Source organism: Mobula hypostoma, chromosome 3, assembly GCF_963921235.1.
Source record: "Mobula hypostoma chromosome 3, sMobHyp1.1, whole genome shotgun sequence".
Lineage (NCBI taxonomy): Eukaryota > Metazoa > Chordata > Chondrichthyes > Myliobatiformes > Myliobatidae > Mobula > Mobula hypostoma.
This window is the reverse complement of record NC_086099.1, coordinates 63,089,298-63,116,494: the sequence shown is the minus strand read 5'-3', so window position 1 is coordinate 63,116,494 and position 27,197 is coordinate 63,089,298. Positions and strand designations below refer to the sequence as shown.

The 27,197-nt window shown below is 39.0% G+C and overlaps 1 protein-coding gene across 1 annotated transcript; it reads left to right on the top strand.

The window, feature by feature from the left end:
- The first annotated feature begins 1,975 nt into the window (after positions 1-1,975).
- LOC134343430 (ubiquitin-protein ligase E3A-like) lies at positions 1,976-23,593 on the top strand. The gene is made up of 10 exons (XM_063042130.1): positions 1,976-2,147; positions 5,947-6,266; positions 6,997-8,216; positions 9,489-9,633; positions 10,193-10,398; positions 13,748-13,912; positions 14,842-14,997; positions 17,832-17,905; positions 18,474-18,617; positions 22,429-23,593. The coding sequence occupies exons 1-10, from the start codon at positions 2,086-2,088 to the stop codon at positions 22,547-22,549; spliced, it is 2,613 nt and encodes an 870-aa protein (XP_062898200.1). The 5' UTR covers positions 1,976-2,085; the 3' UTR covers positions 22,550-23,593.
- The last annotated feature ends 3,604 nt before the right edge of the window (positions 23,594-27,197 follow it).

Below are 27,197 nucleotides of genomic sequence, written 5' to 3'. Positions count from 1 at the left end.
AGTATGTTTGACATAACATCTCTGCCGGCATTATGGATCTCAAAGTCAAGGCTAAATATGCTGAGATAGCCACGAAAGCACTGAAAACATTGCTTCCATTTCCAACATCCTATCACTGCGAAGCGGAGTTTTCTGCAATGAATGTAATGAAAACTAAATTGCGGAATAGACTGGACATAAGGAACACCGTTCGAGTATCGCTGTCTCCCATCACCCCTCGATGGGACCGTCTTGTTACAGGAAAACAAGCCCAGGGCTCCCACTGATTCAGCGATTTTGGTGTGTTGCAATGATTTTATATGTTCATACAGGGAAAATATGCACCGTGTGTTTAATATCCAAACGTTACTTAAAATGTTATGATGCTATTGACTGGTCACCTATATTCCGGTCGTGATTAACACCTCCGCCCCCCCCCTCCCCCGGTCAGCCAGTCCGCAAGAATATTGTCAATATTAAACTGGTCTGCGGTGCAAAAAATGTTGGGGACCCCTGCTAAGCTTTCACTGTGGGCGTGCTTTACAGACATCAAAAATATTGACAGTGTTGCTCGCTGCACTGTTTGCAACAGTGACTTTTCTATTGCCCATGGTGGGTTAAAACGTAAAAGGCATATTGAGGTGAGTTTAACAGGTGTCGTTACAGCATAGCTAATGTTATTTAAACTAGTTGGCTGGCTGCTAAGGAGCTACGCTATTGATGTCCTACGTGATGAGCCCAAACTCCCTGTAGACTTGCTTAAAGTTGTAATAGAATAAACATGGTAATATAAGAACATATTTTAATGTCACATTTGCTGCATATACCCAACTTGGTTTACAGATTAGACAAAATCACCAAACAAAGTATTACATACACCCTTGCAGGTCGACGGGTGGGGTGGGGTGGGGGTGGGGTGATATGTTGTTGCCGGGGGGGGGGGTGCTACCTCCGTGAAATGGTGGTGATACCTCCCTGAAATGAGCTTTTGCAGGGTGGGATGTCTGTAATATCGCTCAGGATATAAGTCACCTGCTTATGGTACACCCTCTTGAAGATGTCCTTGATGATGCGGAGGAGTCTGTCTGTGATGGAGTTGGCTAAGCCTACAAATCTCTGTAGCCTCTTACACAGATTTTCCCATACATGTTTAAACTGGTGATGTTTCATGGCATTGATTAATGACTAAATATAGTTTATAATCCATTTTCTTGATTATGGATGGTGTTAAGGGGATTAAGAGTGATTCTGGGGCGCGGTGGGGAGGTGCAGGGGGCGGGACAGTGAATACGCCGCGTGGTCGGGAGGTGCAGGGGGCGGAGCAGTGAGTCGCCGCGCGGTGGGGGGGAGGTGCAGGGGACGGGGCAGTGAGTCGCCGCGCGGGGGGAGGTGCAGGGGGCGGGGCATTGAGTCGCCGCGGGGTGGGGAGGTGCAGGGGGCGGGGCAGTGAGTCGCCGCGCGGGGGGGAGGTGCAGGGGCGGGGCATTGAGTCGCCGCGGGGTAGGGAGTTGCAGGGGGCGGGGCAGTGAGTCGCTGCGCGGGGGGGAGGTGCAGGGGGCGGGGCAGTGAGTCGCCGCGCGGGGGGGAGGTGCAGGGGGCGGGGCAGTGAGTTGCCGCGCGGGGGGGAGGTGCAGGGGGCGGGGCAGTGAGTCGCTGCGCGGGGGGGAGGTGCAGGGGCGGGGCAGTGAGTCGCCGCGCGGGGGGGAGGTGCAGGGGGCGGGGCAGTGAGTCGCCGCGCGGGGGGGAGGTGCAGGGGGCGGGGCAGTGAGTCGCTGCGCAGGGGGAGGTGCAGGGGCGGGGCAGTGAGTCGCTGCGCGGGGGGGAGGTGCAGGGGGCGGGGTAGAGTCGCCGCGCGGGGGGGAGGTGCAGGGGGCGGGGCAGTGAGTCGCTGCGCGGGGGGAGGTGCAGGGGCGGGGCAGTGAGTCGCTGCGCGGGGGGAGGTGCAGGGGCGGGGCAGTGAGTCGCTGCGCGGGGGGAGGTGCAGGGGGCGGGGTAGTGAGTACGCGGTGGATAAATGTGGGGTTGGGTGCAATGAGCGATGGGAAGGCGAATTGACAATTTAAATTAATATTATAAGCGGTGGCTTGGTTCTTTCAGCTGATTCGCATGACTTCTAATAATAACGTCGCTGTTGCGCTACTTGCACCCTCCCCAGCGAGTCTGAAGCGGTGAGTGTGTCTGTGCGTCCGACGTTTCTACAGCTGCGACGGTTCTAGAAATCGAGCGGGCGATGTCCAAACAGGGCCTCAACTTTATGAACCCTGGCTTTAGTCACTCGGGTCTGATCTGGGGAAACAAACAACAGCGTGTGTGATTATAGTGCAGCCAGGGGCTGTCTTACTTTCCTGTGGTGGAAATAGCAGAGTCTTTTGGTCGCTGCTATTGCACTTGCGGTGGTCGCCGTGCTGTAACATGATGTCCTTGTAGTGTGAATTGATACACTGGGTTGAGTCAAAATGAAATGCCAGTTGATGTTAGGCAACTATGAAACGTTAATACTTAATATTATGACCCAACATAATATGACCAAATTCGCAATAGTTACTGTCCATTCACACATATTCCCCAGGGTAATTCTAAAAAGATCTTTTCAGAGAAGCGTTTGCATTTCACGGCACTTTTTGCAAACTAGAATATAAAATTATCTGGTCATTATGTGTGTGTGTTTATGTATTTGAAACAAATACGAAAGGCTGTACTCAATTTGAGGGAAGGGTGTTTACATTCGTGTTGACGTTGCCGACACGGTGGGAAAATGAAGAAAATTAATATTTATGTCTTAATCACAAAAACTATGTAGAACGTAACTAGGTACCATCTGGTAAGAACGCTGCTTGCTGCTTTGACTTCATGTTTTGCTTATTATTTGAAAAATCATTGGACTCTGGGATGGTGCCAGAGGACTGGAAAATTGCAAACTTACTCCACTCTTTAAGAAAGGAGGTAGGCAGCAGTAAGGAAATTATAGACCAGTTAGTCTGACCTCAGTGGTTGGGAAGGTGTTAGAGTCAATTGTTAAGGATGAGGTGATGGAGTACTTGGTGACAGGACAAGATAGTACAAAGTCAACATGGTTTCCTTCAGGGAAAATCCTGCCTGACGAACCTGTTGGAATTCTTTGAGGAGATTACAAGTAGGGGATGTAGTGGGTGTTGTATATTTGGACTATCAGAAGGCCTTTGACAAGGTGGCACACCTGAGGCTGCTTACCAAGTTAAGAGCCATGGATGATTGGTAGGAGGCAGTGAATGGGAATAAAAGGATTCTTTTCTGGTTGGCTGCCAGTGACTAGTGGTGTTCTGCAGGGGTTGGTGTTGGGACCAGTTTTTTAATGCTTTATATAAATGATTTAGATGATGGAATAGATAGATTTGTTGCCAAATTTGCAGAAGGTACGAAGATTGGTGGAGGGGCAGGTAGTGTTGAGGAAATAGGTAGGATGCAGAAGGACTTGGACAGATTAGGAGAATGGGCAAGAAAGTGGCAAATGAAATATAATGTTGGAAAATGTATGGTCATGCACTTTGGTAGTAGAAATAAATGTGCGACTATTTTCTAAACGGGGAGAAAATCCAGGAATCTGAGATACAGAGGGACTTGTGAGTCCTTGTGCAGAACACCCTGAAGGTTAACTTGCAGATTGGGTCGGTGGTGAGGAAGGCAAATGCCATGTTAGCATTCATTTCAAGAGGTCGAGAATAGAGGGTGTGATGCTGAGGCTTTATAAGGCACTGGTGAGGCATCACCTTTGAGTATTGTGAACAGTTTTGGGCCCCTCAAAAGATGTGCTTGCATTGGAGAGGGTCCAGCTGAGGTTCTCAAGGATTATTCCAGAAATGAAAGGGTTATCATATGAGGAATGTTTGATGGCTCTAGGTCTGTACTCACTGGAATTCAAAAGGATGAGGGGTGATCTCATTGAAACCTTTCGACTGTTGAAAGGCTAGACAGAGTAGATGTGGAAAGATGTTTCCCATGGTGGGAGAATCTAGGACAAGAGGGCACAGCCTCAGGATAGAGGAGCGCCCTTTCGAAACAGTAATATGGAGAAATTTCTTTAGCCAAAGGGTGGTGAATTTGTTGCCACATGCAGCTGTGGAGGCCAGGTCGTTAGGTGTATTTAAAGAGGAGACTGATACGTTCTTGATTGAACATGGCATCAAAGGTTATGGGGAGAAGGCTGGGAACTGGGGTTGAGGAGGAGAGAGAAAAAAGGATCATCCATGATTGAATGGCGGAGCAGACTCTATGGGCCAGATGGCCTAATTCTGCTCCTATATTTCATGGTCTTGTTGTATACAAGAAGCTTATTTGTTTTTGGGGGGAAAAGACAAAAACCATGCAATTAAGTTGTCTGTGGACTGTTTTCCTGTTTAATTTGTGTTAGATTTTCTCTCTGTTCTCACCCCTCACCCCAAAGGGACACATCCATGTATTGGAATTAATTGTTCCAGGCTTGGGTAGTAATTGCTGTAGGATTGGGTGGACAGAGAGCAAGCCCCAGGAACTTCCTAAAAGAAGCAACTGAGTGAGTGTGAAGCTGTATTGTTGAGTGTGCAATTTTATTTTTGTTTCAGGTTGAATCTAAATGCATTCGTCGTTCTTTAGATATCACTGGGATCTTTCTCAGCCAGTTCACAAACAAGTAACAGTTCATTTTTTTTTATTATGTTACTTTGTGCTTTGCATCTTTCTGGTGTTTATGTGCAATATCTCATTGCATAACCAAATGCAGATCTAGCTGGAAATTGTGTGTTAACATGTAATATTGCTGTATCCCTTAAATTGTGAACACAAGAGATTCTGCAGTTGCTGGAAATCCAGAGCAAAATATAAAAAGGAGCTCTGCCTAACCTGAGTTCCTCCAGCAGTTTGTGTGTTCATTTTATATAGAACTGATGAAGGTAGTGCAATTATTAACTGCCCGTGTCATTCAGGTTGACTGACATCCAGTGATTCTGCTGGATATCTGTGTTTGTAGCTCATTGTATATTGAGCTGCTGTGTATGTGCAGTCAAAGTGAAAATGGAGGTGAGCTGAAGGTAAAATTCTTGTCCATCAGATCTCCTATTCTAGTCTTCAACTTGATATTGAATAGCGAAATCTCTCCTTACTGCAGAGAGAGCCCAGATGCATTTGGCATACTGTTCTTCAGGTTTTGCCACGTGTATTATTCGAGGATAGGTGACTTGCGTGGAAGTAAATTTAGAGCCATTTTACTCTATTAATGTTTTAATCATTTGTTCAAATAAAAAGATTTTTGTAAATACATCTACTCTTTGTATTTTATTCTATTTTCATTATTTTAAAAAAAACTTGGATTGTTTGTAAATGTTTTACAGAGACACTTAAAATATGCCCGAAGCCTTTGATTATAACAAACTATCCAAGATTATTGAGTGATCTGATGTTGAAGATCAAAACGTAGGGGCTTCATGTTATGTCTGGATACTATTTGAAGCTTGTGTCTCACAGGAAACAACTTGGGTGGACAGAGTCAACTTGTTTGGTTGTCTACATCCAGAAAAAACAAATTAGCTTTGTGGACAAAGTGTCCAAATGACGGAATTGGTTGAGCATAATGTGCTTGTAACAGAATGTTGCTTTGGTTAAGGTTTGATATTTTGCAGCCATTTCCAAATTTCTGCAAATAGTGGAACTATACAGGAAATATTAACATGCACTCAGTCTGATTATTATAACTTCTGTGAAGTGTGGACAGCTATTATTGTGTCAAACAAAAATAATTTAGAACTTGAGGTCAAATAACTTGGATTTCATAGAAAACCAAAGCTCTAACACATGTTTGCAAATAGGATTAAAGCAAATTGAGAAATACATAAAATTTAATTAATTAATTTAATTAGTCAGTAATTGACCTTCTCTGCTGGTCAGTAAGTAAACATTTTGAAATTGAATTAAATTAAATGAGGCATTTGAATTAAACAAGAACACTTTTTCTTGTAGGAAACGTGAAGCTGCCAAACAATTGATTGAAAATTACTACTTTCAGTTAACAAAAGGCTGTGGAAATGAGTTCTGTGCAAATGAGAACTGTGCTTCCTGCTCTGGTTTCGAGCAGTTGGATAATAATCAGGCTGCAGCCAGAGCCCTGGAGTTGTACCAGACTAGGGCAGAGTTATGTACCGGCTGGCCCACCAAGAAAGCAAAAACATTGGTTTGCCAAAGCATTTCACCTGACAAGCTTAAACATGGAGATCTCAACGTTGCTGTAAACGACACTGATGTGATTGGTAGTGACAAACAGAAGTGGAACAACTTTCAAGGTATGGCTCAGTTTTTCCTTGTAGAGTAAATACGAAGTGTAAAATTGTTTTTTTTAAAGTAAGTTACTGTTCTGTTTATCTTAAAATATTGGTTCCAAAATTATATAAAATTTAAAATCAATTTCAACTGTATTCTTCATTGAGCAATCATGAAAATCATTGCTGCTTCATTGAGCATAACCTTTTGTACATTATCCTCTCTTTCTAACATTATTAAGCGATATGGTTTGTATAGCCTTGTTCTCTATTTTGCCTTGCCTGCCATTGTTGCTTTGACTTCCAGCAAGCCTACATATCTGATATATAAAAACACAAAACTCAAAAACAAAAACACACTGGACTTTTAAGGCTGAAATAATCGGAAATAGGAACGACTGACCATTGTCCTTAAGAGCCATTTGCAAATGTATAGTAAAACACCCACTGTGTTATGTCCAATCATTACCTGCAATTATTGGAGAAAAAGAGGAAATAGAAATTTGTACCTGCATTGGGCTTAACATAATTTATTTGAGAAGTCATAATTGAAAGTTTTCATATTTTCTTAAGATTAGTGATATGAAGTAAGGTAATGAAGTACCCCATTCTTGCTTACTGGCAATAGCTTATTCTGATAGCAGCTTATGTGTGCAAACATTCAATTAGCTTGGTGCAAAGTTGTATTTATCTTGATGAGTGGGTAAACAAAGATGATTCTTCCAATTTGTGAATAATTTATTTCAATCTCCAGCCATCAGCTATCTTACTGAAGAAAAAGTGGATGAAATTCTAAGTGTTTGCAATGAAACGGGAGACCTCTCACTACTGGTGCGAGTCATTGGCCAGATATTCTCCAGTGCCGAAAAACTGGTTAAGAGCTTCAGGAAACCTGAAATGAAGAAAAAGTGTTTGAACTGTTTACCAGAAAATATGCGGGCTAATTTGGAAAAAGATCATAAAGCTGGAGCAGTTGTTGGATGTGACTATTCAGTACCTTGCTGTTCTCAACAGAAATCATGTGATTATCTTCAGCAATCATTTAAGCCAGAAGAGTTAACTATAGATTTGAAATCTGTTCGGCGGGTATACAGAAAACTTTTAGTACATAACCAGATTGAAACTGCACTAATTAATGCTTTGATGTATCTGTCACCAGATGTGGAATGTGATTTAACCTCTCGTGATGCATATAACAGAGATGCAACCTACCTAAACTTATTCATAATTGTGATGGAAAATCATAACCTTCATAGTCCTGAGTATCTGGAAGGAGCCTTGCCTATGTTTTGCAAAGCAATGTGCAAACTTCCTCTGTCAGCACAAGCTGATCTGATTCGACTGTGGTCAACATACAGTGCTATTGATATCCGTAGAATGGTTGAGGTCTTTCAACAGCTTATTACATACAAAGTTATCAGCAATGATTACAGTTGTCGAAATTTGGTGAATGATGATGATGTTGCAGTTGCTGCAGCCAAGTGTCTAAAATTGGTGTACTATGCAAATTTAATGGGTGGTGTGTTGACCTTTGAGAATGATGATGAGGAATCCTCACAAGAAACCAGAGAGAAGAATTTGCAACAGAATCTTTTAATTGAGACAACCAATTACAAGAAAGGCCCCCGGGTGGACCCTTTCGAAAAAATACTTAATTCTAAGGCTATTGACTGTTGTCGACCAGTCATACCTTATGAGGAATTTGTTAATGAATCATTAAACAATGTTCTTGCAGTGGATAAGGACTACATATTTTTTAAAGTAGATAGTGAGAAGAAATTTTCTTTCTTGACGTGTCCTTTCCTCCTTACTCCCTATACTAAAAGTCAAGGCCTCTATTATGACAACAGAATTCGAATGTTCAGCGAACGCCGTATAACTGTGTTGTACAATTTGGTACAAGGACAGCAAGTTCAACCTTATCTTCGACTAAAAGTAAGGCGTGATCATCTGATTGATGATGCTCTTGTGCGGGTATGTACCATTATTTTTCTTGCAAAGCTACATTTTATACACACATGCCAGAAGGTTTTTCTTAATAGGTTTAAGATTCAAGATTGTTTAATATAATCGGTACCCAAGTATAAAGAAGGAAATAATTCTTACTGTGGATCCAGTGCAGCACCAGAAAATTAGATAAAGAACACAATGATAAAAACACATAGGGTAACTTGTAATCATTGTATGTACATAGTGCTGCTAGATACAGAAGGGATTGTACATGAGGTAACTGGCATGAATTGAAAAAAGTGGTGCTGCTGGCCAGGTGTATAATGGGCGGAGGTGTTGATCAACCTTGCTGCTTGGGAAAAGTAACTTTTTGAGTCTGGTGGTCCTAGTGTAGATACTAAAATGATTTTTCAACAGTCTCTAATATGTTCAAAATGTATATTTCATTTCTAATAAAACACATCTTCGTTTTGGATAGTATCTTGAACAACGATTGTAAAACAAAGTTAAAAGATTACCCAACTTTAAATTACGAGAGAATTTGTACAGTATTTAGTTAAGTTTGGTACTAGAAATGTAAATGGGGAAAGAGATCCCATTCTGCTCCTGTAGAAAATTGCAAGATATGGAATGCATTCACACAGTTACTTTTGGTGAGCTAATTGTAAACATCACAAGCTAAATGTTTCAGAGCACTGTAGCAGTCATGCAATAGAGTTACATGACCTGAATTTTCTGCTGTGTCCACAGATCATGATTCACCACTTTACATCAAAATGAGTAAAGGGGGAAAATCTCAAACTGGCAAGTGAGATAAATGTGACCTTCAATCTTTAGTACAGTATTCATATTGGAATGGGCACCAGATTAGAGAGGCCAATGTATGTTTAAAAATTTGAAATCATTTGGCAGGTGTGACGTAATCCTTTGTACCAGTGGGCCCCAAACTCTTTAATTTGTTTGCATATTTTGATCAGACACATGCAGGTCAGAGGCTGAGCAGCCTGCTGAGAGTGACTTTCCTCCTTTCACCCCAAAGCCTTTACATCATGCATGAAACAGATTATATATGTTACCATATCAGATTGTGTTTCTCTTAATTACTCTGTACTTTGTCCACTGGAAGAGTGCTTTTTATTATTCCTTGGAAATGATAATTCTACTGAATGGAACAATTTTGGGACACAGCCAAGTCTGTTGTTGCTTGGATTCGTAAGGTCCCATGATTGTATTTGACCCCTCATGAGCCGATTAGGTTAACATTGTGGTTTCTTATTTAAGTTGCTTTGTTTGCAGTTGGAAATGATTGCCACTGAGAACCCATCAGATTTGAAAAAGCAACTGTACGTGGAATTTGAAGGTGAACAAGGAGTGGATGAAGGTGGCGTTTCCAAGGAATTCTTTCAGCTAGTTGTTGAAGAGATTTTTAATCCTGATATAGGTATTTTTCCAACCTTGGTACATTGAGTACTTCAGTAATCTATGTTATCACAATCTTTTATTGAGTGAAATATCCAGAGATTTCTTGCCATGTAGTAGTCGTGTGGGGGGGGGGGGGGAAATTTTAAGATGGATTGCTGTATTGATAGTCCTAAACTGTTGTTACATAAAACAAAACAGAGTTTTGGTCTTGATTCAGAAGTGAAAATTTGATAATATCTGCAGTGTTCTGAAAATCTCCATTCAAGCATTTGCCATTCACATGGCTCAGTGTTTTGGATACAACTACTAATCTGTTGATGTATCTCTGTAAATTTAAATGAATGGATCGGATGAAGGAAAAATCTTTGTATCATGTTTGAGTGGATTGCTGGTGGGTTATTAAATGAATATGGGTAAACTCAAAATCCATGTTGATAATTAAGATTTTATAAAACTGTAGGAGTACAGGGATTACTGTGTTAAAAATCCCAATGCTTTAGGTGTTTAGCCTATGTGGTTGGGTAATTCAAATTGTTTTGTTCCAATGGGAACTTGTTTGATTATTTTTCTTCCTGTAGGAATGTTTACTTATGACAGCTTTACAAAACAATTTTGGTTCAACCCTACCTCTTTTGAGAATGATGGGCAATTCACACTAATTGGAATAGTGCTGGGTTTGGCGATTTACAATCACTGCATCCTTGATGTCCACTTCCCTATGGTAGTTTACAGGAAATTGATGGGCAAAAAGGGAACTTTAGAAGATCTTGCTGGCTCTCATCCTGTAAGTTAATACTCCTAATTATTATGAGGTTAATTTTTATTAACTGTAATTGAATATAGTTGTAACAAAATGTTAAGTCAATATAAAATTACTGGTGAATCAACTGGTAAGGTTAAAACCTACCGAATGTTGAAAGGACCAGACAAGGTGGATGTGAAGACAATGTTTCCTATGGTGGGGGTGTCCAGAACTGGCACAGCCTCAAAATTGAAGGGTGACTCTTTAGAACAGAGGTAAGGAGGACATTTTTCAGCCAGAGATTAGTGAATCTGGAGTGCTCTGCCACAGATAGCTGTGGAGGCCAAACCATGGGTATATTTAAAGTAAAAATTGATAGTTTCCTGATTGGTCAGGGCATCATAGGCTGTGGTAAGAAGGGAGCTGTATGGGGTTGAGTGGGATCTAGGATCAGCCACGATGGAATGTTGGAGCAGATTCAATGGGCTGAATGGCCTAATTCTGCTTCTTTGTCATGTGGTGGCAAGTGGATTTCAAGAAACAAGCTGGAGGTGTATGAGATAAGAGGCATTAACAGAGTGGAAAGCCAACACTATTTTCCCAGGGTAGCAGTGGCTAATACCAGAGAACATCTGTTTAAGGTCATTGGAAGAAAGTATAGGGAGTATGTCAGAGGTACGGTGTTCTAAACAGTGATATGTGCCTGGAACACGCTACCAGGGTTGGTGTTAGACGTGGATACAATAGAGACATTTAAGAGACTTGGGCATATGGATGAAAGAAAAATGGAGCACTACCTGTGAGAGAAAGGTTAGATTGATGAAGTAACATAGATGATCGGTGCACATTGTGGGCCAGTAAATGCTGTCCTGTTCTGTTTAATACTATTTATTGATTGGATAGATTATATGCACAGTGCATATCTAAGAGAACTGCTGCCTCAGTACCAGAGACCCAGGTTCAATCCTGACCTTGGATTTTGTTTCTGTGTGTGGAGTTTGTTCTCTCTAACTGTGTGGAGTTCTTGCAGGTGTTTTAGATTCCACCCACATCCCAAAGACAGGTTGATAAATTAATTAGCCCTTGTGAGTGGTAGAACCAGAAGTTGATGAAACTGCAGGGAGAATTAACTACGATTTATGTAAATAGGTGGTTAATGGCGTGAATGAGCTCTGTGGGCTGAAGTGCCTACTTTACTACTGTACCTCTTTATAACATTTGTATGAAGGGATTGGCACTTCATAGAGTGAACATGACAAATTTTGACCAGCTTTACAGTAAATGCCTGTTTGGAAGTTAACAGAGTAGGTTAATTGTTTAAAGGGGTCATAAAACATGGAAGTACAGTATTCAGTGTAATTTTGTAAATGAATTCTTAGAGAACTTGAACAGCATTGCTTATTAGGCACATGCTTTTTCTAACATGACTTGAGTTGCATAGCAATTATGATGGTTTTTGATTTAGTACTTGGCTTGTGCTGAGTTGGTTAGAATGAGACAAATTTTAGTATGTTTTGATAGAAAATGGATTACATTTTTACTAAATGTATTCTAATCCTTGAAGGTTTGACTGAGGATAAGGTCAGGCTTCATTAGGTGGCATAATGGGTATTTCACATGAGTTATTTCAGTAAAAAGATTACTGAAAGAGGTGGCTGAATTAGTTTAGCAGAGGATTATTTTAGAATACCTATGTTTCTAAGCTAAAGGAGGCTTCAAATTAATTTGTACATAATTAACCATTTAACAATTAAATAGAGTATGCAAGTGACAATGAGGAAAGAGTACAAACATTTTCAAGTGATGTTGGAATGAGTTGAGATTGCTGGGTCTTTGACTGGTATCTTCATGTCCTCTCTAGCCATAGGCGAGGTCCCAGAGGACTGATGGCTAGTGTTGTACCTTTATTTAAGAACGGAGCAAGGGAAAATCCTGGAAACTATAGACGGGTGAGTTTCATGTCAGTTGTAGGAGAAAGTGCTAGAGAAAATTCTTGGCGATAGGATAAATTAGCATTTGGAAACCTTAGCCTAATTAAGGAGAGCTAGCGTGGTTTTGAGGGTTGACAGATCATGATTTCTTTTTTTTTTGACAAGATGATGAAAGCTATTGAGGGTAGGGCAGTGGATGTTGTCTACATGGCTTTTAGTAAGGTGTAAAGATCCTTGGTGGCTAATCCAGAAGATTAAGATGCATGGAGTCTAAGGTGAATTTGCCATTTGGATCTGGAACTGGCTTGTGTATAGAAGACTGGGTAGTAGTTGAAGGGACTTGTTTGAGCTGGAGGTCTGTAATTAGTGGTGTTCTGCAGGGAACTGTGCTGGTACCTCTGTATATAAATGCCCCGGATAAAAATGTAGATGGTTGGGCTAGTAAGTTTGCGGATGATATCAGGGTTGGTGGAGTTGTGAATAGTGTAGAAGACTGGCAAAGAATACCGTGCAATTATAGATCAGTTGCAGATATCAGCAGTAAAATGGCAGATGGAGTTTAGCCCAGATTAACATGAGGTGTTGCATCTTGCTAGGGCAGATGCAAGAGAGCAGAGAGATCTTGGGATCCAAGTTCATAGCTCCTTGGGAATGTGTTCAAGTTGATAAGGTGGTTAAGAAGGCTTATGGAATGTTTGTTTTTATTAGTCAAGGTACTGAATTCAGAAGTCAGGAGATTATGTTGCAACTTTATAAAACTGATTAGGCCACATCTAGGGTATTACATACAGTTCTGGCTGCCCCACTATAGGAAAGATGTTGAGGCTTTGGAGAGGGTGCAAAAGAAGTTTACCAGGATGCTGCCTGGTTTAGACAGCATGTGTTATCATGAGGGGCTGGATAAACTTGGGTTGATCTTTTTTTTCTGGTGTGCTGGAAGCTGAGGGGAGATCTGATGAAGTTTACAAAATTGAGCGGCACAGATAATGGACAGAGAGTAGCTATTTCCCAAGGTTGAAATGTCTAATATCAGATGGCATGCATTGAAGGTGAGAGGGGGTAGGTTCAAAAGGGATGTGAACGGTAATTATTATTTTTAACTCTGTGGTGGATACCTGGAATGTGCTGCCTGGTATGGTGGTAGAAGCAATACATTAGAGTTTGTTAAAATTTGGATAGGCACATGGATGTAAGAAAGATGGAGGGATATGGACAAGGTGTAGGTAGGATGGATTAATGTTTGGGTGTTTGTGACTTGCTTTTTAGCTGGTTCGGCACAACATTGTGGGTCAAATGGCCTGTTCCTGTGCTGTACTTTCCTATGTTCTATAAAATTATTTACCATCAATGATCTTTCTGATTATGTGAGTGATAGAATTAGGCTAACATACTTAAAGACTGTATTTGAAGGATAATCTTTGAAATATGCATATTGATTTTTTGAAATCAATTCTTTGCAGATACTGTATCGAAGCTTCAAAGAAGTCCTGGAATATGAAGGAAATATAGAAGAAGATATGATGATCACATTTAAAGTATCATATAATGACCTATTTGGAGTGCCAATAATTCATAACCTAAAAGAAAGCAGTGATGAGATCCCAGTCACAAACCAGAATAAAAAGGTTATTACAGTGATCTCAATTAGTAAATTTGTATACTTATGTAAAATGGACACAATGCAACGATTAAATATTGTTTCAGAAGCACGTGTTAGGATATTGGTTTCTATTGGTTGTTTTTAAACTTTTCTGTGGTCAGGGAATGGAGAGATAATGTGTTAATGTGTTGGGCATATTACTTCACAAACTGTTTGAAAGGTATTTGCTGAATGAAAGTAAATGCTGGGAGGTATAGGGGAGTAAGATACACATTTTCACTGCCTCAGCTTGAATCCATTAGATGTTTTCATTTGAATAATTTGATTTCTGCTCTTTGCATCATGAAGCATAATTCCAAAATAGTGCTTCTAGAGTAAAATGAATGGATTCTGGAATAAAGTTACACATGAATAGATCTAGTCTACAGGATCATGTTTGCTCTATACTATCTATTACAGTGTATCTGAAATAAAATGAAGGCAGAAGCAGCTCCAAAGCCACACAGGATGCTGCAGTTTGTGTTTTGCAGTATATTTGCTGCTTTTATGAGCAGATTGGGACATGCAATGCAAAAGCAATTGAATTTTTTTTTCCTATCATTTGAGGAATGAATTTTGGGCAGAGAACTGAGTTCCTTTGCCTGCAAGAAAGTTCAACTGAATATTTAATGTTCACCTGAATGGAGTTTAATCGAAAAGATGGTACCCACAAATATTCATACTGTCAGATTACCACAAAGGAAAGGTTTACAGGGATGTGGGCCAGATGCAGACAAACGGGAGTAGCTCAGGTAGCCACCTTGGCCACACACAAATTGAAGCAAAGGGCCTATCGCTATATAACTTTGAGATGCTATTTAAGAAAGGTAATTATTCTTGCCATATTTTATGTGCTAGGTTATCCTATTTTAAATGTTAGCTGTCTGATAAAAGCTTTTGTATTTTCTTATTTAGGAATTTGTTCAACTATATACAGATTATATTTTGAACCAGTCAGTGGAAAAACAGTTCAGAGCATTCAGTCGAGGTTTCCATATGGTTACAAATGAGTCTCCCTTGAAATATCTTTTCAGACCAGAAGAAATTGAACAATTAATCTGTGGCAGCAAGGTAAGTTTTGTTTAATTTATTCTCAATCTGGATTAATGAATTGTTATAAACTAATAATTGGATGTTTTAGTTTTCCATTGTTTATATTTGAAACTAGTGATATAGTCTGTTGGCTTCAAGACGCTAGAAAAGTTGGCCACTTTGAGAACTAACCTTTTGGAACTGACAGACATTATTAAATAATTGCATCACAACTTTCAAATGATCCAGCACAATCTTTAGTCAATCAAGGAAAGGGAGTCATTGGGCAGCACTGACATACCCTTCCATGTACTTCTGAGACCTGGACTACTTATAGCAGTTATCTCAAGGCACTGGAAAAATACCATCAATGCTGCTTTCACAAAGTCCTCCAAGTTCTTTGCAAGGATAAATGAGACAACATCCTTGTCCTTGCCCAGAGCAACATTTCCAGCGTTAAAGGTGTCCGGTTACTCTTAGTGTCATACATTGGGTGAGACATGACATTAGCTTGCCTGGCACCAGATTTCTAAATAAAACCCTTCTTTCTGAATTGTGCTCAAAAACTATTCAAGAACACGCTCAACATTCCCACTGACTGAGCTTCTCAACTGACTGCTCAAAGTTGAGGTGGACTATTTGGGATGGTATTAAGAAGCTCAAGGCCATGCCTCAAAAGCACACAGAAGCCAGAGGAACACATCACAAGCCCTGTATGAGTGCCAAAGGAACACATCACTTGAACCTTGACTACTTGCCCTATCTGCTGAAGAATGTGTTGCTATTTTCAAATTGTTAGCCACTTCAGAACCTACTAAGTCAAACTGGATGTAAGTTACCTTTGATCTTGAGTGATTGGCTAAGGTGGATTTTCCAGATATTTGTGCCTTATTCTCTTAAGAACCTCAGCAGAAAAGATTAATTGGCTTTCGAACTAAATCATAACGATTGCATTTTTTGGTTTAGTCAGGGAGCCAATTCATACTTAAAGGTTAAATGATAATATGAAGTTAGGTTAATATGAAATCTAAGCCATTCCAGAATCTATGACATTTTGGAACATTTCAACCAATGTGAGTATCACTTGGACCACATCCACTTATGATGCAGGTAATTGGGTTCTGAATATTTGTCTGCTTTCAATTACAATATTATTTATTTACTAATGCTAATTTAATTCAAATCCTCTTTCTCTCTAGATCTGTTGATTCCCATAATTTCTTGGATATTTTCTTCCTTCAGTGAGGATGGTCACAATATTTGTTTTAATTCCCCAATATGATTTTTCTTCTTTTAAGAGACCTGTGTTAACTTCAGTTAATCTCTTCTTCCTTTTCGCTTATTAACTGAATCGTTTACCATCTGCTTGTATGTCTCACTATTCTATCTTCATATTATGCTTTCCCTTTTCTTATCGCTTCCTTCGTCCTCTTTTGCTCATTTCTAATATTTCTCCAGTCTTTTGGCTTGCCATTCTTGAGCAACGTTGTAAACCTTTCTTTGTATTTAATAAAACAATTAAAGATAAAATCGTCAATGAATGAACCACTTTACCAGCTGTGCCTGTACTTTAAAGGTGTATAAATTTTATTGGAAATCGTATATTAATTTTTAAACATTAACTCTTTAAAAATTACTTTTATAAACTTTTAATTTTTTACTTTTGCAATTTTTTTTGTAGTTCAAATTTTTATTATTATTTATTCTTATTTTACAAAGCAGCACAGCATATCATAGAGCAGATAGAGTACAGCATATCTACACAGCCATCCCATGACAGGAAAACAAGTAAAACTTAGAAACAGAAAGAAGTTCTAATTTAAGTTTATATTAACATACAACTTCTGCAATTTTAATTTTGTTTGCCTGTTTGTGCTTGTGCTTCATATTTGTGTATTTATTTCTTTGGTTTCAGATTGGCTTTAAATTAGTTTATAAAGTAATCACTTATTACTTAAGACTCTTCAACTATCATACTTTTTTAAATCATTGTACAATTGTTCAGCTTTTAAGATATTAATCTGGAAATGTTTTTCTTTCATTTTCTATGTACTCTGATTTTGTTCTTAACACTGAATTGCTAAGTTGATTTACCCTGTAAGCATACAAAATCTCTCCATAATTATGACATTATCCTTGTTACCTTTGCCTTCAATTTCCTTGTTTTTTTTTTACACCATGTCTTGTATTATCACTGAACTTCGGGTGCCAAGGAACAATAATCAGCACTATTTTCTGCACTTGTCACTTAGCACTACCAAAATTGAATCTACTTAATTAGTTAAAATTAAATCATGTTTTTGTTATTACCTTATCCTTTGTTATCAGGGCTGCTACTATTTTCCTATTTTGTTGTTTCTCTTAGACATTCATTATCTAGGACCGTTTAATTCCCACCATTGTTCATTTTGCCATTCCTTCATAGCTGTTGAATTGTATCCATTCATTTCTATTTGTTGTTATTCATTTGTTACAAATGTTGAATGCATTCAGAGAAATAGCCTTCAATTTTATCTTTGGCTTTGTTGAAAATTGGAGGTACATTTGCATTTATGTATCTCCTGTCCCTTCCCTTCAAGCTCTGGTTGTCATTCTCCATTTAGCTACCTTGTACTGTCTACTTGTCCTTTCTTTAACTTTCTAATTTGCTCCTAATTAGAGTCTGACCCCTCTTCCTTCCTTTCCCATCTATTTCATATTAAAGTCGTCAGTATTACTTGTTAGTCAATTTGCTTCCAACTCTAGTGTCAGCCAGAATTGACTGAAGTATGTCCTTTTTGGAGCACTTTTGGGTGCTTGGCTTCTGGTTCCTGCAGTAGGTTCAAATAGTAGTTTTGATGCTACCTATTATTTCCAATTTAATTGCATTCCAGAATCTGGATTTCCATGCGCTTGAAGAGGCGACTGAATATGATGGAGGATTCACAAAAGAATCTAGGATAGTAAGGTATCTACTTCTACTTTGCATTCCCCACTTAAAAAGCCTAAATTTCCATCTACATTGCCCATTAAGAAATGTATCAGGTTAGTATATTGCAGAAGTGAATTCTTGTTAATGATGTGAATACAATCTGTCTTTCAGCACATTTCATGATTGGCATATAGTGGACAATAATATATTAACTTCTATGATTTGTGCTTTGATATCATTTTTCTGTACTATTGGAAAGACACGGATTTTATACATAGTATATCTGGAGAATTCATTATCTTCAGAAATTAACACTTCTGATTTGAATCAAAATGAGCAAAGATTTGTTTTTCTATTAAATTGTTAAGTAAAATATCATAATTTTAAAGTGTAGACTTCGATAAAAAATATATTGCTTGGTGTATTTAAATTTTATCCCTGATTAATCAAGTTCACAATAAGCTCCTAACGTGATCTAAAGTGAGGGATGAGTCACAACAAACGTTGTAAATTGGCATGTTAGCACTGAAAATTGATGAATTTCAACCCAATTTCGCTATTAATTTTTTTCTTTATTCTCCTTTCATCATCAACATTATTCAAGAGATTTTTGGGGAATAATCCACAGTCTTCCAGAGGAACAAAAGCGTCAATTCTTGCAGTTTACCACAGGTTCTGATCGGGCTCCTGTAGGTGGCCTTGGCAAAATTAAGTTAATCATAACCAAGAATGGACCAGATTCAGACAGGTATGTTGTAAGAACTTTATTTTTTGTGACTAGTTTGTTTACCTTGTTGAACTGCTCATTGGACAAGCTACACAAATCGGCAAGAAAAGCAAGTGTAATAATCTTCAGTTTGAATGCTGGCATTTGATGGACATTGGGAGCTTCACTTCTTTCTTCATTTAACCCTATCAACAGTTCTTTATATTCCTTTCCAGGTCTTACTGAAAATGTTAGACTTTATAACTGCTTTGTGTGGTAATGGATTCCATTTTTTCTTTATCAAACTTTAAGTAAAGCTTTTCTCCCAATATGCAAATACATAAAATATCTGAGATCCAAAATACAAATTGTATCCATTTTTTTTAAATCTTTGATTTATAGAGACGGACTGTTCCTTTTCCCAGTGTTGTCATGGACAGATGCATCTACACCAGATTGGTTAGGAAAAAGTTGTGTAAATCTATTCTTGATGTTATTTGCTCATTACTTGTTAGAACCCAAAATAGAGCTACTTCTCTAGCGATTCCAACTGGGTCATTGGTGAGCAATATTTAAATTCTTCAGCCAAACTACATTCCGTGCCCTTGATGTTTTCAGTCCTTCCCACAAATATTGCTCTATGTTCAGGAAATTTCCTTGGCCGTGTTTGACCCAATCAAGAATTCATAGTCTGGAGAAGTCTTGGGCTCGCAGAAACTGCTCTATCAAGACTTGTGGGACAGGGTGTACTTTTTTTTATATGCAGGATGAGTCTGGCATGTATTGTATGTTGCCTGTAATGTGTGATTCTGTCAATACACCATCACATTCCTAGACTACGCCATGGTACAGCTTTCCCAGTTTAAACACCAATTGCTCTCCTTCAGTTCTGTATTTTCTTGTTGCTGATTGGTGGGTTGGGGTTCCAGGTTATGTGAGGGAGGGGTTGGGGATTTGGGATCTGATCTTGGTTTTTTCCTGTGAGGGTGATCTGTTGGATTTTGTGTATGTGTGGGAGAGGGGGTTGGAAGCTTAGTGCTGTTGGTGCTGTTTTTTTTTAGCGGAGTCGGGGTTGAGAGTTTGATGTCGCTGTACCTTTTGGGGGTTTTTGATGGTGGTCTGTTTTGTTTTTGTGCAAGGGAGGGGTTGAGGCGTTTGTGGTTTGTGAGTTTTGTTTCTTCCTTTTCATGCTGGGAGGGAGGTTGATGTCTTTCCTTTCAGTGACTCCCATGGTTTTCAGTATTTCATGCCTATCTGACTAGAATCAGTTGTAGTATACGTGCATACTTTGGCAATAAAATGAACCTTTGAAATACTCAGAGGCACAAATGAGGATAATCAACATGGATTTGCTAAAAGATCATATGAGGCTAATAGGTACTTAAAAGTGACCCAGAAAGCTGATTCTATTATTGTCAAGTAATTGACTATCTACATTATCTGGCAGATTGGTCAGAAAGTAAAACATGAGATTCAGGTTAAGTGATGAGTTGTATGTATTTACTCCTGTGTTTAGAAATTAGTCATTAGTCATTAATCAATGGGATTTTAAAACCTGAAGTGGTTTTATACAGGGCCTGTGGTTGTCATGAGATTTATCATGATTTAGTCTTGAATGTAGGGACTGCAATTAATTAAGTAATGTTCTGGTGAAACAAAAACGGACCATTTGTTTGATAGCGATGGAAGAAAGATATGCAGGCTGGAGGAGATATCAACGGACTCTGCTACTTGATATAGAAGTGGCATTTGAAAACTCCAGTTCAGTGAAGTGTAAGGTAATGTTTTTGGAATAGCATAGAAGGAGAACTGTGCTGAGAAAAGCAGTGAAACAAACTTTGGAGTGCATGTATGCAATTTTCTGGCAACAGCAGGAAAAATAGATGAGGTTTTTTAAAAAAGAAAGGTATTTGTGTATAATGACTGAGACAGATTACATGATCAGGCAGACTACATGAACCATTCTTTAGAGTACTGCATAGAGATCTGGTTGCATTGTGGTTAGACCAGAGTGAAGAGGAAATTTCTATGGATATTGTTGGAACTGGAAAATATTAATTTTGAGGATGTGTATCATCAATGTTAATTTCAATATTTAAGAGGAACATGAGAGCGAACTTCAGTCAGGGTGGCAAGAGTGTGGAATCTATTGGCAGAAGTGGCGGATACGGACTTGATAACATTTAAGAGAAATTTCTATAAATACATAATTGGGAGGGTTATAGAGGACTATGGTCTGGGTACAGGTCAATAGGACTAGGCCGATTAATGGCTCATCAAGGGCTAGATGGGCCAAAGGGCTTGTTTCTGTGTTTTATGACTCTATTTTACAACTTGGAGAAAGTAGCTAGACTGGGTTTACTTTTAGAATCAAGAAGCCTGGGTTGAGATTTGATCATATTTTATGGAAATATGAGACACTAAGATGGGATAAGCTTCGCACTTCCAGCAATGTAACCCATCTCCACGTCACTCTGCATCGCTATATTGTTCCCAACATTGCCTATCATTGTAACTCCTTTCCCAGAAATTTAAGATAATGGTAGAAATATTATTGGATGGTATTTCTTTCTTTCTTTCTTTTTTTTTTCTTTTTCAATCTCTTTATTAATTTTAGAATATATAAACAAAACATAGCAATGATACAAACAATAGGAGATAAATTGTTACACTTACAAACAGTAATTGTAAAGTCCAATATTGAAATTTGACAAAGCTCCCAATCATGTAAAACTAACAACTGATAAAACAGATCAAAAAAAACTAAAAAAAAACATGAAAAAGGAAAAAAAAACCAAAACCAAAAAGAAAACCCCAACCCAAAAGAAAGACAAAATTAATCAACTAAACTAAAAGACTTGGGCAAATCTAAGAACTTAAAAATGAAAAAGAAGAAAACCTCAGTGCCAATGACTCCATTCCCCTCCAACAACAGTACAGAGAAATAGAATAGGTTTGGAAATAAAGATATTACATTAAGTGAAAATGCTGAATGAATGGCCTCCAAGTTTTTTCAAACTTGATGGAAGGGTCATAAACTGCACTTCTAATTTTCTCCAAATTCAAACACAGCATAGTTTGTGAAAACCAATGAAATACCTTAGGAGGATTAATCTCTTTCCAATTCAATAAAATAGACCTTCTGGCCATTAAAGTAAGAAATGCAATCATTCTTCGTGATGAAGAGGTTAAATTATTTAAATCTATCATTGGTAGTCCAAAAATAGCAGTAATTGGATGCGGTTGTAAGTCTATATTTAAAACCGTTGAAATAATATCAAAAATATCTTTCCAATATTTCTGCAACAGGGGACATGACCAAAACATGTGGGTTAGAGAAGCTATCTCGGAATGACATCTATCACATATTGGATTAATATAAGAGTAATAACGAGATAGTTTATCTTTGGACATGTGAGCCCTGTGCACTACTTTAAACTGTATCAACCTTTGCTTAGCACATACCGAGGATGAATTCACCAACTGAAGAATTTTTTCCCATTTTTCAGTCGGTATAGTAATCTCAAGTTCTCTTTCCCAGTCAGCTTTAATTTTATTAGAAGCATCAGGACATAGATTCATAATTATATTATATATAATTGCTACAACTGGATGGTATTTCTGATTACTGTGAGCTTGGAGTGAAGGGAGTCGGTAAAATATAAGCACTCAATAATTCAAAGGGAACTTGGATTGATATGGATGTATCATAGACTACAGGGCCTCAGATGAAAACTACTGCTATTCTAAACAGCTTCTTTTAAAAGTATGGACTAAGTGGGTGAATAATCTCCTTTGCTATAAATGTGAATAGTCCATGATTTTTTCAGTGTTTCTCTTTTTTTCTTGTCAGGTTACCAACAACACATACATGCTTCAATGTACTGCTGCTTCCAGACTATTCTACCAAGGACAAGCTGAAAGAAAGGCTTCTTAAGGCGATCACATACTCAAAAGGTTTTGGCATGCTGTAATTAACTTTTCACTAGGCAAATATGTCAACTCAAACAGAAAAAGCAATCACTTTTTTAAAAATATAGGCCAACCACTTAGTATAGTTGCATTTGATTTCAATTTGTCACGTTCATATTGAAATTTCCATAACAGCCTTCATCTGGTTGCAAGTTGTGCAATTGCATAAACACTAACGATCTTGCAGCAACAAACTACTGAAGGGACGCAGCTGGTCGAGCTGCATCTGTGAGGGGTGATATTGTTTTGTCTCCAACAAGATTACTTGATTTGGCAGTGAACTATTGAACTTAAGCATTTGTCAAATGTCTGTAATTTAAAAATCACATGGTTTTCAAGAAGAAGGATATCTATTTCATCATTGCACATTCAAAATTGTTTGATGGAAAGAGGCAGTGGTGCAAGTGTACTGAAGAAAACATTTTCAAAAGTCTTTTTGTATCTTTGCTTTCCCCTTTTGCCCATTTGATGTGACTTAACAGATTGGGGTGCCAGAAGCTATATCTTAATGAAGAAAGTGGTTAGACTGGAAGCATTCCTGAAAATGCTTTCTATAAACCAAGCACATGAAATCTTTGTTTCTTGGTTTCTCTTAATTTCCTCTTGATACACTGAGGGGAAGCGACCACTTTTTTGTACTTGTTTGTTTTTTTTTACTGTCAGCTGAATAAGATCAATGCCAAGACACTTAACAAGGAAATGCTTGTAATGCACATAATGACTCTTGTTTCACAGTGACTACTATAGTGTATGTATGATTACAACATTTTAGAATATTGTAATTTGGGTTGTCAATTTTTATTTTCTAATCAAATAAAGATGTCTCAAACACAAGGGATTTAAATTTAATGTACAAATAAAATTAACAACCAGATGTATAGTTGTTATGCAAACATACTTTGGGGTGTATTTAAGATTGAGTAGTAATCTGTATTGTTGTAATTAAATTGATCAAAATGCATTCAAGTTCACATGTCTTTCTTGTAACATTTTTTCTTTTCTGGCTCATGTTGTTAATGTTGTTATGTGGCAAAAATAAATCTATAGCTAAACTATCCTTTGTCTTGATTGCTACCTGTTCTGTCCATACAAGCAAAGGTTTGGTCTCCAATAGTACTGTAGACTTTGGTAACCTAAGTGAGTTCGAGTGCTTGTTTCATGATCCAGATGACATCACCATTCCAGTGAAAAGTGAACTTTTATTGTATTAAGGGCAAATCTATAATATAGCATTGAATGGGAATTAACAATGAATATGCTTAAGTAGCTTTTCACACAGTCCTAATCTTGAACCTGGTTGAAGACTCAGTAATTATCAAGAACTTTGCAATCCTAATGTAGTTAATTCTAAAGTGCCTGAAATCTATCTTCATCTTGACATCTGTCTCTGTATCTTTGCATCTTCATCTTAGAAACATAGAAAATAGGTGCAGGAGTAGGCCATTCGGCCCTTCGAGCCTGCGCTGCCATTTATTATGATCATGGCTGATCATCCAACTCAGAACCCAGCCTTCCCTCCATACCCCCTGACCCCTGTAGCCACAAGGGCCATATCTAACTCCCTCTTAAACATAGCCAATGAACTGGCCTCAACAGTTTGCTGTGGCAGAGAATTCCACAGATTCACCACTCTCTGTGTGAAGAAGTTTTTCCTAATCTCGGTCCTAAAAGGCTTCCCCTCTATCCTCAAACTGTGACCCCTCGTTCTGGACCTCCCCAACATCGGGAACAATCTTCCCGCATCTAGCCTGTCCAATCCCTTTAGGATCTTATACGTTTCAATCAGATCCCCCCTCAATCTTCTAAATTCCAACGAGTACAAGCCCAGTTCATCCAGTCTTTCTTCATATGAAAGACCTGCCATCCCAGGAATCAATCTGGTGAACCTTCTTTGTACTCCCTCTATGGCAAAGATGTCTTTCCTCAGATTAGGAGACCAAAACTGCACACAATACTCCAGGTGTGGTCTCACCAAGGCCTTGTACAACTGCAGTAGTACCTCCCTGCTCCTGTACTCGAATCCTCTCGCTATAAATGCCAGCATACCGTTCGCCTTTTTCACCGCCTGCTGTACCTGCATGCCCACTTTCAATGACTGGTGTATAATGACACCCAGGTCTCGTTGCACCTCCCCTTTTCCTAATCGGCCACCATTCAGATAATAATCTGTTTTCCTATTTTTGCCACCAAAGTGGATAACTTCACATTTATCCACATTAAATTGCATCTGCCATGAATTTGCCCACTCACCCAACCTATCCAAGTCACCCTGCATCCTCTTAGCATCCTCCTCACTGCTAACACTGCCATCCAGCTTCGTGTCATCCGCAAACTTGGAGATGCTGCATTTAATTCCCTCATCCAAGTCATTAATATATATTGTAAACAACTGGGGTCCCAGCACTGAGCCTTGCGGTACCCCACTAGTCACCGCCTGCCATTCTGAAAAGGTCCCGTTTATTCCCACTCTGCTTCCTGTCTGCTAACCAATTCTCCACCCACACCAATACCTTACCCCCAATACCGTGTGCTTTAAGTTTGCACACTAATCTCCTGTGTGGGACCTTGTCAAAAGCCTTTTGAAAATCCAAATATACCACATCCACTGGTTCTCCCCTATCCACTCTACTAGTTACATCCTCAAAAAATTCTATGAGATTCGTCAGACATGATTTTCCTTTCACAAATCCATGCTGACTTTGTCCGATCATTTCACCGCTTTCCAAATGTGCTGTTATCACATCCTTGATAACTGACTCCAGCAGTTTCCCCACCACCGACGTTAGGCTAACCGGCCTATAATTCCCCGGTTTCTCTCTCCCTCCTTTTTTAAAAAGTGGGGTTACATTAGCCACCCTCCAATCCTCAGGAACTAGTCCAGAATCTAACGAGTTTTGAAAAATTATCACTAATGCATCCACTATTTCTTGGGCTACTTCCTTAAGCACTCTGGGATGCAGACCATCTGGCCCTGGGGATTTATCTGCCTTCAATCCCTTCAATTTACCTAACACCACTTCCCTACTAACATGTATTTCACTCAGTTCCTCCATCTCACTGGACCCTCTGTCCCTTACTATTTCTGGAAGATTATTTATGTCCTCCTTAGTGAAGACAGAACCAAAGTAATTATTCAATTGGTCTGCCATGTCCTTGCTCCCCATAATCAATTCACCTGTTTCTGTCTGCAGGGGACCTACATTTGTCTTTATCAGTCTTTTCCTTTTTACATATCTATAAAAGCTTTTACAGTCTGTTTTTATGTTCTCTGCCAGTTTTCTCTCATAATCTTTTTTCCCCTTCCTAATTAAGCCCTTTGTCCTCCTCTGCTGAACTCTGAATTTCTCCCAGTCCTCAGGTGAGCCACTTTCTCTGGCTAATTTGTATGCTACTTCTTTGGAATTGATACTATCCCTAATTTCTCTTGTCAGCCACGGGTGCACTACCTTCCTTGATTTATTCTTTTGCCAAACTGGGATGAACAATTGTTGTAATTCATCCATGCAACCTTTAAATCTTGCATGGCTATCTTTGCTAATATTTGAGAATTGGGGAAATCTTACAAAAATTGTATCTATCTTGGTTGCTCAATTACAGGGAATGTTCTCCATAATACTGCTTAGGGGTCTTCCCTTAAAAAAATTGTCCTTATTATGTCCATTATTGTTTTCCTAAAATGAGCATAATGCACAGTAAGGGTTGTTTCCCTTCTAATTTGAGCTGGCAGTTGGCAATCCATGAAATGGGACCTTGCCCAAGTTATTGTTTTCCTAGAGTGTAAATCACAGAGCTGACGTGACCTCCTTCTGTACCTACTACTTTAAAGCAGCCTAACTCTGTTAACAGTAACACTGAGTATTTATTATTGCATTTAGCACAATCAATCAATATGAAATTCAACGTGCATGATTTGAACAAAATAAGACCTTAAGATTTAGAAGCAGAATTAGGCCATTTGGCTCATTGAATCTGCTCCACCATTTCATCATGCCTGACCCAATTTTCCTCTCAGCCCCAGTCTCCTGCCTTGTCCCTTGTCCCTTGTCCCTTCATGTCCTGACCAAGCAAGAATCTTATCAACCTCTGCCTTAAATATACATAAAGACTTGGCCTCCACAGCCGTCTGTGGCAAATAATTCCACAGATTCACCACTCTGGCTAAAGAAATTCCTCCTGATCTCTGTTCTAAAAGGATGCCCCTTTATTCTGAGGCTGTGTCCTCTGGTCTTAGACTCTCCCACCAAAATCCTCTCCACATCAACTCTATCAAGGCCTTTCATCATTCGATAGGTTTCAATGAGGTTACTCCCATACTTAATTCCAGCAAATACTGTTCCAGAACCATCAAATGCTCTTCATATGACCAGCCACGCAATCCTGGAATAATTTTTATGAACCTCCTTTGAACCTTCTCCAGTTTCAGCACATCCCTTCTAAGATAAGGGACCCAAAATGGCTCTTAATTCTCTGTGAGGCCTTGGTGCAAAAGTTTCAACATTATATCTTTGCTTTTATATTCTAGTCTTCTTGAAATGATGACTAACATTGCATTTGCCTTCCTCACTACAGACTCAATCTACAAATTGACTCTTAGGGAATCCTACACAAGGACAACCAAGTCCCTTTGCACCTCAGGCTTTTGTATTTTCT

Bases quoted from the DNA above. Each gene is read 5' to 3' on its own strand.
- LOC134343430 (XM_063042130.1), top strand. From the start codon at position 2,086: ATGACTTCTAATAATAACGTCGCTGTTGCGCTACTTGCACCCTCCCCA. The intron at 9,634-10,192 runs GTATTTTTCCAA...TTCTTCCTGTAG, and splicing joins GATTTTTAATCCTGATATAG to GAATGTTTACTTATGACAGC. The intron at 14,998-17,831 runs GTAAGTTTTGTT...ATTGCATTCCAG, and splicing joins AATTAATCTGTGGCAGCAAG to AATCTGGATTTCCATGCGCT.